The 15,906-nt window shown below is 34.6% G+C and overlaps 1 protein-coding gene across 4 annotated transcripts in view; it reads left to right on the forward strand.

The window, feature by feature from the left end:
- LOC145686345 (uncharacterized) overlaps positions 1-15,906 on the forward strand; it is a 244,867-nt gene that overhangs the window by 188,097 nt on the left and 40,864 nt on the right. For all 4 annotated transcript variants that reach the window (XM_081759588.1, XM_081759589.1, XM_081759586.1 and 1 more), the window contains exons 10-11: positions 7,712-7,921; positions 8,476-8,796. In XM_081759588.1, the coding sequence (XP_081615714.1) occupies positions 7,712-7,921; positions 8,476-8,796 (531 nt within the window). The remainder of the gene's footprint in view (positions 1-7,711; positions 7,922-8,475; positions 8,797-15,906) is intronic.

A 15,906-nucleotide genomic window follows, 5' to 3' on the forward strand; every position in this document is an offset into this window, starting at 1 on the left:
CACGATGGTGGATCAACATCAGAAGTTCCGACTTAAAATGCTCTCAAATACTTTCAGTCTACGCTCTTCCCTCAGCGTAGACCATGTTCCGCAACGGTACAGAACAAGAGGCATGATTATCTTTTATATATTTTAAGCTTCAAATTCCTCGACAGAATTCGCGACAACAAGAAATTTTGAAGTGAATAATAAAACGAATTCCCGGCTTTTAGAAACACAAAAGAAGGGCGCGCTTATCTAATCATTCAGCTAAGCAGAAGTGTGGAACAGCAGCAATAACATCCAGCAACATCTTACTTATTTACTTAATTACTCTATGGCCTACGGAACCCAGAGATTTAATGCCACGTTCACAAAAGCTCTCCACTGACTTTTATCCTTAGCCAACTAGATCCAGTTTCTACTTCGTATTCTTATTTGTGCGAGATCCATCTTAATATTGTCCTCCCATCTGCGTCTAGATCTTCCTAATGGTCGTTTCCCGATTGGACTTCCAGTTAAGACTTTGAAAGCGTTCTTACCTTTTGACCTGTCCACCTGAGCCTCCTAGATTTGATGACCCTAACAATGTTTGGTAAACGGTATAAATTATGTAGTTCCTCGTTATGAAGTTTCCGCCATTCTCCATTCCCGTTCCTCGTGGGTCCGAATATTCGTCTCAGGATCTTGTTCTCAAATAATTTCCGGCTACGCTCTTCCCTCAGAGTAAGTGACCATGTTCCGCAACGGTATAGAACAAGAGGCATGATTATCGTTTTATATATTTTAAGCTTCAAATTCCTCGACAGAATTCGCGACAACAAGAGTTTTGAACTGAATAATAAAACGAATTCACGGCTTTTAGTTGACATTTAATTTCTTCGTGAATATGGTTTTCATCTGTTAATATTGATCCTAGATATCATCAAACCATTAAACAGGGATAGATACACATGAACAATTCTAAGTAGAGAAATTAAATAAGTAAAAATAAGGATATTTATATTTATGTACAACACCATTAATATATTCTAGATTTCCTAGATAATTTTGAATGCTTGTAATAATTTCAAGTTATAGACATTTCTTGTTTATCTGTTTCAAACAATAGATAAAGAAGATGGGACAGTGGAATTCTGTCATTTTACATTTCTTACACAAATTTAGTTTTTTTTTTTTTTTTTTTTTTTTTTTTTGGCCTTTATCAGTTTTTTATCTTTATCAGTTTTGGTGATAACACATTAAAATAATTATTACCTGACCAGGATATTAATGCGGTTTATCGATTAGGTCATTGCTGTTGTGTTTACATCAGTTTCTAGCACGGTTGATATGTTTAAAACAAAATGTTTAAAACATGTTTTAAACGAGGGCTATTGTTTTATTCAGTTTGTTTTAAACGTTTTAAACAAATTGTTTTAAATGTGTTTCTTTTTCGATGGTGGTTGGACATGTTTAAAAGAACTAGCGTATCAGATTGAAGAAGCTAATTTAATTTTCTAACAAACAACCCATCCTCCGCAGGATTTGTGCATGGAGTAGATTACAAGCAGAGTTATATTCTTATTATAACAGCAATTACTGAACAAAACTCTGTACATCAATGTGCATATAACTAAACCAACAGAAATTCAAATGAAGTATATGAACATTTCTTAATTGCCAAGAATAACTGAGGTTAAACACACTATACACTATTCTAAGATCCAAATTCACAAATTCAAAACTGAGTATTTTTTGGTCATTATCAGAGCCCGGATGTTGTTGACCTAAAATTTTCTAAAAAGTGACCTATAAAATGACACTAAAATTCCTGTAAAATGACCCTAAAAATCACAAAAAATGACCTTAAAACTTGCGTTTTCTTAAACGTTTATTTCATTAAACATTGACATTTTTTAATATCCATTGGATTTTTAGTTAACATTTCTTACTCATATTCAAAAAGTATTGTTTCACTTAGTTGCAGTCCATTGATCATTTATTTCTATTGATCAGTCCATTGTACGGCATTGTAAGTATTGAAAGCGTCAATTCACTCCCGAGTTGAAGCTAGGAAGCACTCTTAAACAATAAAAGTTCGCGTGTAGACTACATGAAAATAGTAGATAGAAACGTTTAAAATCCTTGTACGCCTTCTAATCCATTTTTAGTTATTCACGTGATCACATCCTTTGTGGTCAACAACCCAAAACTATCTGTTTGGCCACCTACTGACCCCCACCTTTCGTTAACCAGCTACAGCTTAGTTTTCATTAGCTTGTTAAGAATGCAGTTTTTCCACCCCAATAGTCAGGAGGCAAGAAAAGAGATTATTTAACTTCGTATTTTTCCACATTCGTAAACCGTGTTCATTTAAAGATTTCCTTATATAGAAAAAAAAGAATAAAAAGACCATAAATGACCTAAAAGTTACCTTAAAATATTAAAAAATGACCTGAAATTTCAAAACGGCAAAAAGTGACCAAAAGGTGACCCTAAAAAACTATATTTTTAGAACCTAGAGCTGATGGATAACGTTTTTATTTGAACTTGCCTTGTCCTATGCGTAACAGAAAAAAGTTGACTTGTCAACAAGATCCGGGCCCTGGTCATTATCATTTCCATAATAATGAACAGTTCTCACATCATAAACTAAAAGAAATACCCTGACAAATACAATACAACTCATAGAAAAGAGCAGTAACTAGCCTACAAGGAGTAAATGACATTTTTTAACTAAACAGTTTTCAAGATACATCTCTATCTGCAACATGGATAGCTGACAGTGATTAGTGTCTACGGCATAACAACACAATTAACCTTTAGACGCCCACCAGGGATTTTAACAAAATGGTAGAGTCTCACGTTCGGGGCTCTGGTGACCCTTCTAATTATCACTGAGTCATGATTTATACACAGTTGGAAAGCTTATAGACCACATATTCCAACGAGGTAACATTCGTGAAATTCCCGCCGTATTTCTAGAAACGAACAGACATAAAATCATTTAAAAATATGAAAATATTTACTTTGTAGGGCCCTGGCAACTCTTGCAGTCACCTGCGCTGACAAAATGATGCTAATGTGTAGGCCACGTACTTGTGACAATAATATAAGAAATGGTAGCTATTGCTGCCATTGCGTAATGAATTCGTGTCATGTAGGAAGTATTTAAAAAATGCGCAGATAAACATTCATTGAATTAGACATTCTCTCCCCCCTCCCCCACGACAGTACCACGTCCATATGCAAATCATTTTTGTTGCACACATCATGTATACGAACAAGAATTATGCTTCTAGACCACTTCAGTAAAATATATCTTGCCTTATATGGAACCGCTCTGAAACTAAATGTAAATTAGCCAAATTTGACCCCTCTTCCTCTATAAACATAAGTACATATACAGGTTACTGTCATGTAGGGGACTACTTCATTGCTTCACATACTAATTTTTGTGGATGTACCACAAAGGGGGAGGAATGACCTCCAAAATCTGATGAAAAAATTCATGAAAAATTTAAAAAATGAACTTAATCCTCCCTCTCTCGACCGTACATAAATATCCCCTACATACATAAAATGTAGTGATATGCACCAGCGAGTTTTCATTGAAACTCGACTTGACTCGAAACCGACATCATTAAACTCAACTCGAGAACTCGGCTCGAAAAATTTCCTCCAACTTGACTCGAGTTTCGAGTTATTATCAATGATACTTACTATTACTACAACTTATTATTATTATTATTATTATTATTATTATTATTATTATTATTATTATTATTATTATTATTATTATTATTATTATTATTATTATTATCATCATCACCGGCGTGTATAAACATGAATGATGGGCGTTTTGTATCTGAATACTAAAAACTAGTTGACTGCTGACCTCGGAAAAGGTGAAGTCAAGGAAGCAAGGACATCGTTAACGAGGCACTGGGTTTCAGTTCCGGAGGAGCAAGTATCCAGGCTCGAACCAAAAATCGTTAAAAGCTAGACTGCGTCGGCCAAACATGTTCAAACCTGCTCGGCTCGGGTTCTCAATGGCTCTAGCGGCTCGGCTCACAGCTCATTCGCTATCGAACCGAGCAAACAGCTCACCCAACCGAGCCGGCTCGAGCCAATGGCTCACCTGAGCTGAGTCGGTGCCTCATTTCAACCGAGCGGGCTCGAGCTGCTCCTCAGTTGAACCGAACTGAGCCAGTTAACATTACTACCTGGGTTGGACTTCTGCTTCGGCTCAAATGTTAGATCGTGCAGGTCTCAGCCTTGGTGATAAGGACTGCTGTATATACCGGTGTTTACATGGGTGCTCACATTTGAGGCTGTCTCGTTATTAAAATCCATAGTCGTCTTGTTAATCGAGACGAGACGAGATGCGAGCAGTGTCCCATCTTCTGAGCAACAGTAAAAATTTTCCATATTACTGCTTACATTTCTTATGACTTTCGCTTTCCAGTCTAATCAGGCCATAATTTCAAAACGAGTTAAAATGAGCTAAACGAGCGAGCCGTTTTTCAAACTCGACTCGACTGGAAACTCGACCTCAAAACAGTGACTTGACTCGAAACTCGACTCGAGAAAATTACCTTTGACTCGACTCAAAACTCGACTCGAATTTGCTTCGAGTTTCGAGTCGAGTCGAGTTTTAGCTCTACTCGTGCCCGTCCCTAATAAAATGCATATTAGCGGAAGGCTTCATTCCTCAGGAGTACTTTGGTACCAAATCATCTTTCTAGCTTAATTAGGAGCTGAACTATTGATGTTTGTTGTAAAAATAAATGTAATTTACGTCAAAAAACTGAAACTCCAAAAATTGTCTAACTTTGCCCCCGCCCTGCTCCCCCATATAAGCAAGAAGTACAAATACACGATATTACCATGTAATGGCCTACTTCATTGCTTCACGTACCAATTTTTATGAATCTATCCCCCAAGAGGGGGAATGGCTCCTAAGAAACCGTTTAAAAAGAAACAAAAGAACACGATATTTACCCTCCTCCCACCGCCACGTGGTACCCGTACATAGATAAAATGCACACCGGCGGAAAGCTGCATCCTTCAGGAATAAATTGGTTCCAACCCATTGAGGTTTAAAGCCCTGATACAGCAGTTGCGTCAATGGACGTTTAAAGATTAAGAATGCAGACGACCAGTAGAACGTAACACAAAGAAACTACATATTCAGTGAACAGAAATCGGGAAAATCCCGATTTCTTTCTCCGGAATTGAACATTTGGACGGATCGAAATTAGGAAAGTTCCCGAAATTTGATCTAACGGTTGAATATAGATGACAAGCAATAGCTGTGAGCGTGTAAAAATGGAATATATATATGCCTATTTAGATTATTGTTTTAAACAAAATAAACATTTTAAACGTTTTTTTTGTTGTTGTTGTTGTTGTTGTTTAAAACAAAGTACTTTGTTATAAACGTTAAAAACGTTTTAAACAAAAAAACAAAAGAAAAAAGTGTTTTAAACTTAAAAGCGTTCTCTTTTTTTTTAAACGTGTTTTTTTTCTCAACCCTGGTTTCTAGGTTAGCGCGGTGGGACAGAGGAGCGGAGAGCGTCACCCTGCAGTGTATTCAGCGATTTCTAAAAGTTGAAGTTTACATGTTATAAGTAGCCTAATCTGTTTCGCTTAATAAAGAACGCCATAAATTATATAGTTGTTATTGAATGCAAGAATGGTTATTCCTGCAGTAATGCAGATGTGTTGTGGATTCACAAAGATGAACTTCGAGGTTTTGTCAATAAAAGAAGTAGGAATTCCTTACACTCGAATGCTACGAAGTTCGTAGTGTTTCTTTGTACAACACTGATGTTTATTCGCAAGTTATTGACAAATTAATATGGAGGGTGTATGTACTGTTTTTGAGTCTCTTAAAGTGTTCTGGAAATAACTTCTATAACTTTTGAAACCACTGGCATCTCTAGCATGTAAAATTTGAGGGAAGGGGGGGGGGGCATCAAAGAAAGTGATTTAAATTGTACTACCTAGCCCAACCTGTGTATAATATTCGATTCCATTTCTTACCTTTCTGCTTACCTTCACGGACTTCCTTAGGTATATCAAGAACTCTGTTATAATCGTTTCACAACCTGAATATTATATTCCAAATAAATATAATAGTATTTATATGTTATTCTGTTGTTAATATATAAATTAAATTAGAATAAAATATTTTGTACTTTAAAATATTGAGGGGAACGCGTCCCCCTCGTCTCCCCGCCAGAGACGCCCGTGTTTGAAACTGTGTTTGTCTTAACTTGAACATATGCGTGAAGTGGTTTATTATGAACAGGACAAAAATAACTGTAATAGATTAATTACAAGTAATCCGGTTAGAAACACTGTTGTTTGTATTTTAGTTCCAAAACCGGCCACCCGCACTCGTTCGTTGGTCAGGTAATACTTAACATTTGCTTTTAAAAAATACCCTTCCACATTATTTTAGATATACCTAAACATAGTCAATTTGGTTCAATATTAAACATATAGCTTACATTATTGTAGACACTGTTTACATTTATTCATTGTTTCAAATAGGAACTGGGTTCGACAGTAATGGGTTTCGAGAGTGTGATTTCCTAGTTTAATCAACAACAAATTGCGAGTTCCATTGGATAAAAATTCATGTGCCTTGGAGCAATATCCCCCAAATTTTGACACTGAGTTAACTTATCCCCCATGACCTCCGTATCTTCGTGTGTGGTGTCGATATTTTGAATGTCGGATATTTTAAGTGTCGATGTTTGAGTTGCCAATGATTTGGCTATCTATATTATGTACCGTCGATGTTTTGACGTAGCACCGAAAAAATACACATGTGATGTTGTTCACTATGAATCTTATATAGCACCACTTAGGATTGAATGAGAACCTTTAATCAATTTATATGAATTCCTCAAGTTCTTTAACTGGTTTCGTTTTTACCTGATAATCAGCGTTGTATTTGAAGTTAATAAATACTAGGTATAAGCTAGTAATTGTAATGCAGACAGCAAGAAGTTAAATTATGTTATTAATATTGTTGTTAATAATACTGTGACAGTGGTGGTCCCAGAGGAATAGGAAAAAGAGGAAGATGATGATGATAGATGAAATGAGTATTTTGTGCATTTGTTTTATAGTTCGCTATATGGACGCATCTCTTAGTGGCAAGCGTTTTTCATAAACATTTATGAGGTCACAATGGCACGGAGCTTACTTGTGATACCCATTAGCACCGATTTGATCCCAACCGCATGAGCTTGTGTTGACAGCATCGTGGTTGTGAGTTTTTCTAAAGGTTCAAGCATTTTCTCCTCCTCAGTTCCACCAATTCTTCCATCATCCATATGCATTTATCATCTGTCTTCTCCAAAGTATAGGGTGTAATTGTGGAATTTAAAAATCTCATTTCTGTTCATTTTTGTAAACATTTCCTAACTGTTCTAATCTCGATCTATTCTTCAAAACTACAGAATTCTGTGTGTCAGATAACAATTCATATTCTTGATAGTACGCAGAATTGATCTACGCACTTGTGAAAGTGTTAAATATGCAGTAAAACACCACAGATATTTGCAGTGTAATTTGTTTTATAATCTATTTAGTTTAATTAATACACACAATAAGTTTTTTTTCATAGTGAAGTCGTCTGTAGCAGAAAGGTACATACAGTGTATTAAAGAAATAAAAGGTTATTTTACTTGAACTGAGAGTTGTTTTTATAAAGATATTTATTTATTTCCAGCATAATCACAAAACAATTCAAGAAGCATTAAATGACCAACCATTAGAGGATCTTCAAGTTTACAATCTTGGTGAAGATAGGGAAGGCAACCAGTATCTTCACTTCCCACAGTTTTGCGGACAAGATGTTAGGATTTATAGACAGAGTCCGTGGGATATGTCTTTGGGAAGGGAAACTATATCAAATCAGAGGCAGAAGTCAAAGTATAATGTAAGTATAGAGTTATATGAAGTATTACTGTAATACCAATGGATAAACAATAAAATAATACTTAAATATGGGGTAAGAAAATTAAATTTTGATTCAAAATTTGTGACGCACACTGTTTATTTATTGATATTTACGGAAAATAGTAGTTTATTGTACTTTAAATATTTAATGAAGGTAAAGAAATTAGTAATTCTCATCACAATAGTTTCATTTCGAATTGACTGCAGTACTTCGTATATAAATTGGATAAAAGCGTTGAAATTAATTTTGTTAAAAAAGATCATAATTATGTTTTGGGTTTGCTGTTATACCTATTTCTTCATAATACTTGCTCACAATTCATATATGCAGTGATGAATGTCAGGAATAAAACTGTCCTTCTAAGAAGTGTGTCGTATTTTGAAATCTTCAGACATATGTTAATATTCCCTTTAGTAACATTATCTAATGGTTTGTTCTAATTTAATTTAATATTTTTATTGTAAATGAAATATTGTTTCTTTTCTGTGAGTTTCTGGTGTGTGCTTTATATTTTTTCTTCTTTCCTAAATCAGGGAACAAAATCGAAGACGGAAAGAGAAGAAACACAATTTAATAATGAAAATGTAGAAGAAGATAGAAGCAATATGTTGGGTCGTCACATCAAGGCGACTAATAGTAGTAGTGGTAGTAGTAGTAGTAGTAGTAGTAAAAGGGAAAGAAAGGGTGCTGAGACTGTTACAAAGAGCAACTATTTAACGGAGGAAACAGAAAAAGAAAAGGACTGGCGATGGGAGAAATGGAAGGCTGAAGTATTAGGAGAGATGCCAGTTCGAATAACAAGGTCTATTGTCAAGAATTTGAGTCAGGACTTCATGAATAACGTTAAGTGTGATGTAAGTATTCATAATTAAATTGAGCTGGAACCTTATATCATAGAAAAATTTTTACTTCCGATATGTTTTTACTTCAAATATGTTTTTAATTCTTCAGAAGTAAGATGAAAAGAAAACAAGTTGGTTAACGTTTCTTACGTATTTACCCTTATCATTTTTATTTTTATTACGAGGTATAAAAATGAGCAATTAACCCCATAAACCTACTATTTTATAATGTATCGATAATATATAACTAACCTAAAAGTCTGCCAGTTTTCCCTACATACAAAAGTCTGCCAGTTTTCACTTTTCGTTTCGAGGTGGAAACCTTGTTAGTGAATATTTCTTGGGGCAGCGTGCTGGTTGTGGTCCTCACAATTAAATAAGGACGTCAGTGAGAAAGGGCCAAATATTTTACCCTTTTGAGAACCTGAGTTTTTACCCCATCTTTGAACTAATTTTATCATTAAGATTCATCTTTATATTGACTCCTCTTTATAACTGCTCTACACAAGCATGTATGCTTTCTGAATTTAAAGTGAAACAGTATCTAAGGAAGCAATTTAAAAAAATACATTATTCATTTGATAGTAATGTGGTAGATGATTGAACAGTATCAGGACAATGAAATCTTCAGGGAGGGAAGTCCACAAAGCATAGACTCTCAAGGCGGCTATTGAGGTCGATAATGTCCGAACATGTGGGTTATTGGAGAAGCATTCAGTTGCAATGCAGTGCAGAAAACATTCACCAACATCACCATGAGGAACGGTGTGAAGTAGGGCAATGTTGAGTGGAGTGGAACTCAGAAAGCAATGCAAGCAAAATAATATATTTCTTTGTTGTGTAGTCAGAAGGATCCGTTTATGGAGGATGCTGATGTGCGATAATAAGTATGTTCTTTATATTTCATGAGTAGTTAACACGAGATTATGGCACAACAGAAACTATCATTGCATTAAGAGGAAGTTACTTTACGCTTTAGTGGACTAAGCGTGACAGTTAATGTAACTATATACTTGTATTAATTGAAACGTGTGCGTGAAAATTTGAAAACAGTGAAGCTACTGCATGTGAATTGCGAAGGTGCTGTTGTGCTTCAAGACAACGCGAAGCCACATATTGCGAAGGGCACCCGTGATACCATTATCGAATTTGATTAGGAAACTGATTTACTGATTTCCTACTTCATATTATTACCTTTCCTTCTTTTAGGTCCGAAGGACCCATTTCGTACTTCTTTGGTGCCTAATAGCGTTAATATCTCAATGTTCTGCAGTGATTTACGAGCCATACATGCGATTTGTATGTTATAAAAACTAAAAATATGTTCAGTTTGTGAGTAATTCGTGGAAAGTTAAGCACACCTATCCAAAATGTTGTAATAAACTTTATATAAGATATATATAATTTACTGTATTTTAACTTATTTTGTTACAGACGAAGTAATAACACACATCGGTAAAATAAAACTTTTTGAATACATACATTTAATTTTCCAAAAAATATCAAGATATTTATACAATTTCAATAACATAAATGTAAAATATAAGGTACAAGAGTTATTCCATACATAATGCACATTAATTTTTGTTCACTTACGTGTTATTATTATTATTATTATTATTATTATTATTATTATTATTATTATTATTATTATTATTATTATTATTATTATTATTATTCAGGGTGGAAAAAATCATGATTTAAAAAAATCATTTTTGATGATTTTTTTGATTTAAATGGATTTTTTTGATTTAAATCAAATTTTTCTCCTCGTATAATACAAGTCGCGAACTGAAGAAAAGCATTACGAATTAGTATTAAATGCCAATTATGCCATTTAAGTGAAAGTATTGGGGTTGAATTTTGAATTAATCCCCAATCGTTAACCTATATCAATCCCAAACAATGTTTCTTAATTTTAAATTACGGCTTTTGTTAAATTATAGACTTTCAGTCAAGCATCATCCCTATTTATCCTAGGATCATGGTTCTTACCTCATTCTCTTCAGAATAGAACAGCCTTTAAAACGGTAACATTCACATTTTCCCTATCATGTCCCTGAAGTGGAAAATTTTGAGAGAAGTCGGGATTTTTTCTGATTTTTTTTTTTTTTAATTCTGATCCCCTCTGGACTCCCCTGTGTTAACGCACAGATCTCAATATCAGCTGGGAAATACTAAGGATTTACTAAATGTGTACAAAATTTCAAGCTTCTATCTTGAATAGTAAGGGTGGGGAAAATATTTAACAATGAGCTAAGAACATCCCCACAATATCCCACATGACCCGGATGTAATATAAAAATTTTCTCAGGCATCCCTATTTATTCTAGAATCATGATTTTTACATCGTTCTCTTCACAATAATACAGAGTTTCAAACGGTACCATTCAAATGTCTCCATTGTGTAGGCTATCTGGGTTGGAAAATCACGAAAAAAGGGATTTTCTGTTAAACTTTTATCTCTCTGTACCACCTCTGTTTAAAGGCAAAGATCTGAAACAAATCTGAAAAATAGTAAGAGGTGCAGTGAATGAGTGTCCAAAATTTCAAACTTCTAGATGCAAAAGTAAGCCCCGGAAAAATAATATCCCCAAATACCCCAGATTCCCGTATAAAACAGGATCTTAGGTAACAGTTTCCTGAGGCATCCCTATTTATCCTAGATCATGGTTCGTACATCATTATCTTCAGAATAGAACAGCCTTTCAGATGGTACCATTCATATGTCTCTATCTGAGGCGAGAAAATCGTGAAGAAAGCTATTTTTTGTTAAAGGTTTTCTTTTTTTTAAATACATTTTTGCCCCTCTGGACCCCCCCTGTTTTCACGCAGAGATCTGAAATCATCTAAAAAAATACTAAGGGTGCACTAAACGAGTGTGCAGAATTTCAGTCTTCTGACTGCAAAATGTAGGGCCGCCAAAAAATAATAAAAATAGGCACAACAAAAAATATCTTTTTTAAATTTATGACGTCATCACATCCTATGTCTCAACACAGAGAGGCATAAAAGCATATGTAACGTACTCTACAATGCCTTCAGTCCTGAAAAAAGAAGTAAAAAGCTTTATTGATATTTTTTTAAATCGAATAATAAAGATTTTATCCTATCACCTAAAAATAGGTGATTTAATTTAAAAGGTTAAGCGTTAAGGAAAAAGTACAGCAATGCTTACCGAAGTGACACTTATTTTCCACAAAAGTTACTGATATTTGGCAGGGGCATATTTTTAAGGAAATTGTAACTAGCTTGCGGCACGAAATCTATAAATTTTGCCTAAAGTTATAAAATCTTAAAAAAATTCGGAGAGGGGATAGGACACTTCTAAATACGCCCTATTATCTGGGAACAAATATATAGACGCGCGCACAAAAGAATCTTCATCTTAAATGTCGATGGTGATTTCCCCGTTGGAATAGTTAACGATTTACAATATAAACCCTATGTTAGGAAGAGAAGAAAACAGGATTGCCCTGTTACCCGTTCAAAACGGGATTTTCCCTAATCATCCTCTGCATGACACTTGTTTTCTTATTATGCTGTACATACTGTACATTTGAGTCTTATTGTATTATGATTATCATCTTCCATATTCGAAATAACAGATCAGACACAGGACTTTACTTATTTTCACTTTAAATTATTTCGGAATTTGATTTAAATCAACGATTTTTATTTAAAAAATCAAGTGATTTAAATCTTGATTTAAATCAATCCACCCTATTATTATTATTATTTTATGGTATCTCTTTACAAACCTTCCATGTAGTCACTCTGCTTCTTATTATAATAAATTTCTGCTTTTCAAGGCTGTCTCTCTCCTTCCTCCTCTGTAGTGATATTCGAAGTCCAAATTCTTTTCAAAACTTTTCCATCCGCAGACTCTAGATTTTTTCGCCACGAAATCCAATTACCGTGTCCCAACGTCCAAAGAGCCTCAGTATTTCACCCAAGATGCCATTTTTGTTTAGCTTTGGAACAGTTCGAGTAACGGCGGCAAAAAGCTCGTCTAGAGATGTAAAACGACGTCAACTCAGAGATTGTTTAAACTTCAGGGATAGATGTAAGTCGAATGAACTCATGTCCGGACTTGTAGGGAGCGTGAGATAACATCTCCCAACTGTACTCGTGTAGCTTTTCACTTAACGACATTCCCAAAGTGCAGGCGAGCGTTGTCGTGAAGAATTAGTGGCCCAGTCTCGAACTGATATCGAGTTTTGTGCATTTTTCTACACAGTTTTTGAAAGAAGTCACGAGAATATACTGCTATGACACTTCTTCCTCATGAAATTCTGTCTGTTATGATATTTTCCGTGGTGGTCATAAGCAAAAAATCGTAAGTTGTTTAGCTTTTGATTGAGCGTGTCGACATTTTGTTGGTCATGTGGAATTTAAAGCTCTGTACTCGTTGGAAAACGAGCAATTCAATGAGAAACTGGGCCACTATTACCTCGCCGAAAACTTCACGTAAAATGCTGTGGGTGTTTGTTGGGATTATCCCCCGTAGATTTTCAGTCTTAATGTACGACCTCTAGTCGTCAACACACACAGTACCCGAAACACCTACAGCCTCCTTTTCGTTAATCATCCATCTCTTTTAGCTTAAATGTCATAACCGAGGGACGTTAAACTTAAAAAAAAAATCATTTGTGTGTCCTTTGTTTCGTTTGAAGTTCTCATAATGTTACAAATAGACATTGTGGTTCAATGTACGTTCTCTGCAAGCAATTCGAAAACAACAACTGATAATGAGTGACTTTTGCACTATGCATTTGATTCGCTTCATACGTGAGTAGAGATGCAAAAAAGCCGGCTTTTTTGAATCGATGTTTTTTTTACATAAAAAGCCGGCTTTTTTTGGGAAAAAAACGAGAATTTTGGAAATTTGGGCTTTTTTCATTTTCATGATTTTTCTATCTAAATAGCTTTCTTATAGTATATTCTATAGTTAGATAAGAATTCCATGACCTAAATGCGATATTTCGCTCTGAAATTCACCATCAAGATGGATGGAGCACATGTTTTACGAATTAAAGCTAACATGAAGAATGTAGCATTTGAGGGCAATTTTAGAGGCTATTTAACTTTATTTTAACTTTTGAGTTATCGACATCTTTTTTCTTCTCTAGATCATTTTAGTTTGTCATCCGTGTTTCATTTCTAAGAGCTTTTAGTACTCTAGCTTCTAGCTCAAAAGTTAAACTTGCCCGTTTTTCTATATATCCGTCAAAGCGTACGTTTTTCAATATATCCGTCAAACCATACTTCCACATTTCTGTTATACTGTAGCTGTGAAGTGATTTAGCAATAATTTTCCGGACACAACCTTAAATACCAATTTATACAAATAATCAGTAGCGGATTTAGAAAAGTACTTTAGGAGGGGTTTTCCTGATTGTTTCGTTTTCTAAAAAGCCCTAATTTTATTTGGGAGGTGCTTGGAAGTTTATGAGTACAGGCATAACTAATATTTCGTTTCGTTTATATGTTTAGCAATGATCTTCCGGATACAACCTTAAAAATCATTTTATACTGAGAATCGGTAGCGGATTTAGAAAAGTTCTTTAGGAGGGGTTTTTCTTATTGTTTCGTTTCCTAAAAAGTCCTAATTTTATTTGGGAGGTGCTTGAAGTTTATTAGTACAGGCATAACTAATATTTTGTTTCGTTTATATATTTAGCAATAATCTTCCGGATACAACCTTAAAAATCACTTTATACTGAGAATTAGTGGCGGATTTACAAAAGTAATTTGGGAAGGTTTTTTTCTTACTAATGTTTAGTTTTTCTAAACATTCGTAATTTTTATTTGACGGGAGCTTAAAGTTTATGAGTAAAGGCATAACTAATAGATATTTCGTTTGTTGCAGACATTCCGTAACTTTGGGGAACGGGCTTCAGTCCGAAAGACCGCCCCCCTAACCTTCGCAAAACCGTCATTGCTGGTAATTAATAATAATAACGATTTAAAAACAATATGAAAGGAAGTCGGTCAACTCACAGTACACGTACTATTTCTACATTCACAGATGGAATGAAGAAAAGCTTTGTCAGAATGGTCGAATGCTGGTTGAATCCCGGACTTCCCGATAGAAGCGCAAAAGCTAATCACTCAGTCATGTTTATTGTGCAGTTGTATTTAGCTTAACTTAAATATATTCCGTAGTCTTTTTTTTTTTTGGGGGGGGGGGAGTTCCGTAATGATATGTTGAATCCCTCTTGTTAAAAATTCAGAAAACTTGAGGATTGGGTAAACCGTGATGGTAGTTATATAAAACTTAACTATAGAATTTCAAGAATATACAGAACCAAAAGCTCTAGATGTGCAGCCTTTTAGTGTATCATATAAATCTAAGTATTTCTCTTATGTTTTATTTTAATTTTATTTTGTTTCAAAAAGAGGGTATGGAATATTTTGAAGTAAAAATACTACATACTATTCTGCTAGTTATTTGTATATTTTTTTAAAAGAAGTGTTTACTTTTAGGTTTGGCTGGTTTACACCAACTTTTTTTTTTAATAATTGGTTTAAACCAAAAAAAATAAAAAATAATAATAAATGCGAATAGTGTGAACTTCATGGTGACGTTTCCAGATATCAAACCACCTGCAATAGTTTTATTTCCCTTTCACCTTTTAATCAAGGTGTCCCATGTTCAATTCTCGGTCGAACCACAACCCTTCTTTCATGCGGAAACCAAGTAGCGGTTCGGATGTCAGTTTAAGCGAAAGTCTTCTCCTTGATAACCTCGGTATTTCGTAAGGATGTTAAGCCTAAACATACGAAACGAAACCAAAGTGTATATTTCTGCATGCCTAAATGCCTGTTTTATAAAGAAGCCAAGATTGCTTAAATATATTGATAGAAATTGGCAAAATTTATCGATTGCCTACGTAGCTTCCAACATTAGCTTGGATTGGACTTTCAATGATATCTACGTACTAAATTTGTAATTTAATACCTCAGTTTTAGCGTACTGATTATGATACGTTGATCTTTAAATTTTACATGCAAAGCAATAACAGGATTCTCCCGTTATTGTCTTACATTTCAAGTAATGACGGGATTTTCCCGATGGCTTTGGCGGGAGATTCTCAATTCAAGAAATTTACTGATCGG

The sequence above is a fragment of the Thermobia domestica genome, chromosome 5, assembly GCF_964235325.1.
Source record: "Thermobia domestica chromosome 5, izTheDome1.hap1.1, whole genome shotgun sequence".
NCBI classification, from domain to species: Eukaryota; Metazoa; Arthropoda; class Insecta; order Zygentoma; family Lepismatidae; genus Thermobia; species Thermobia domestica.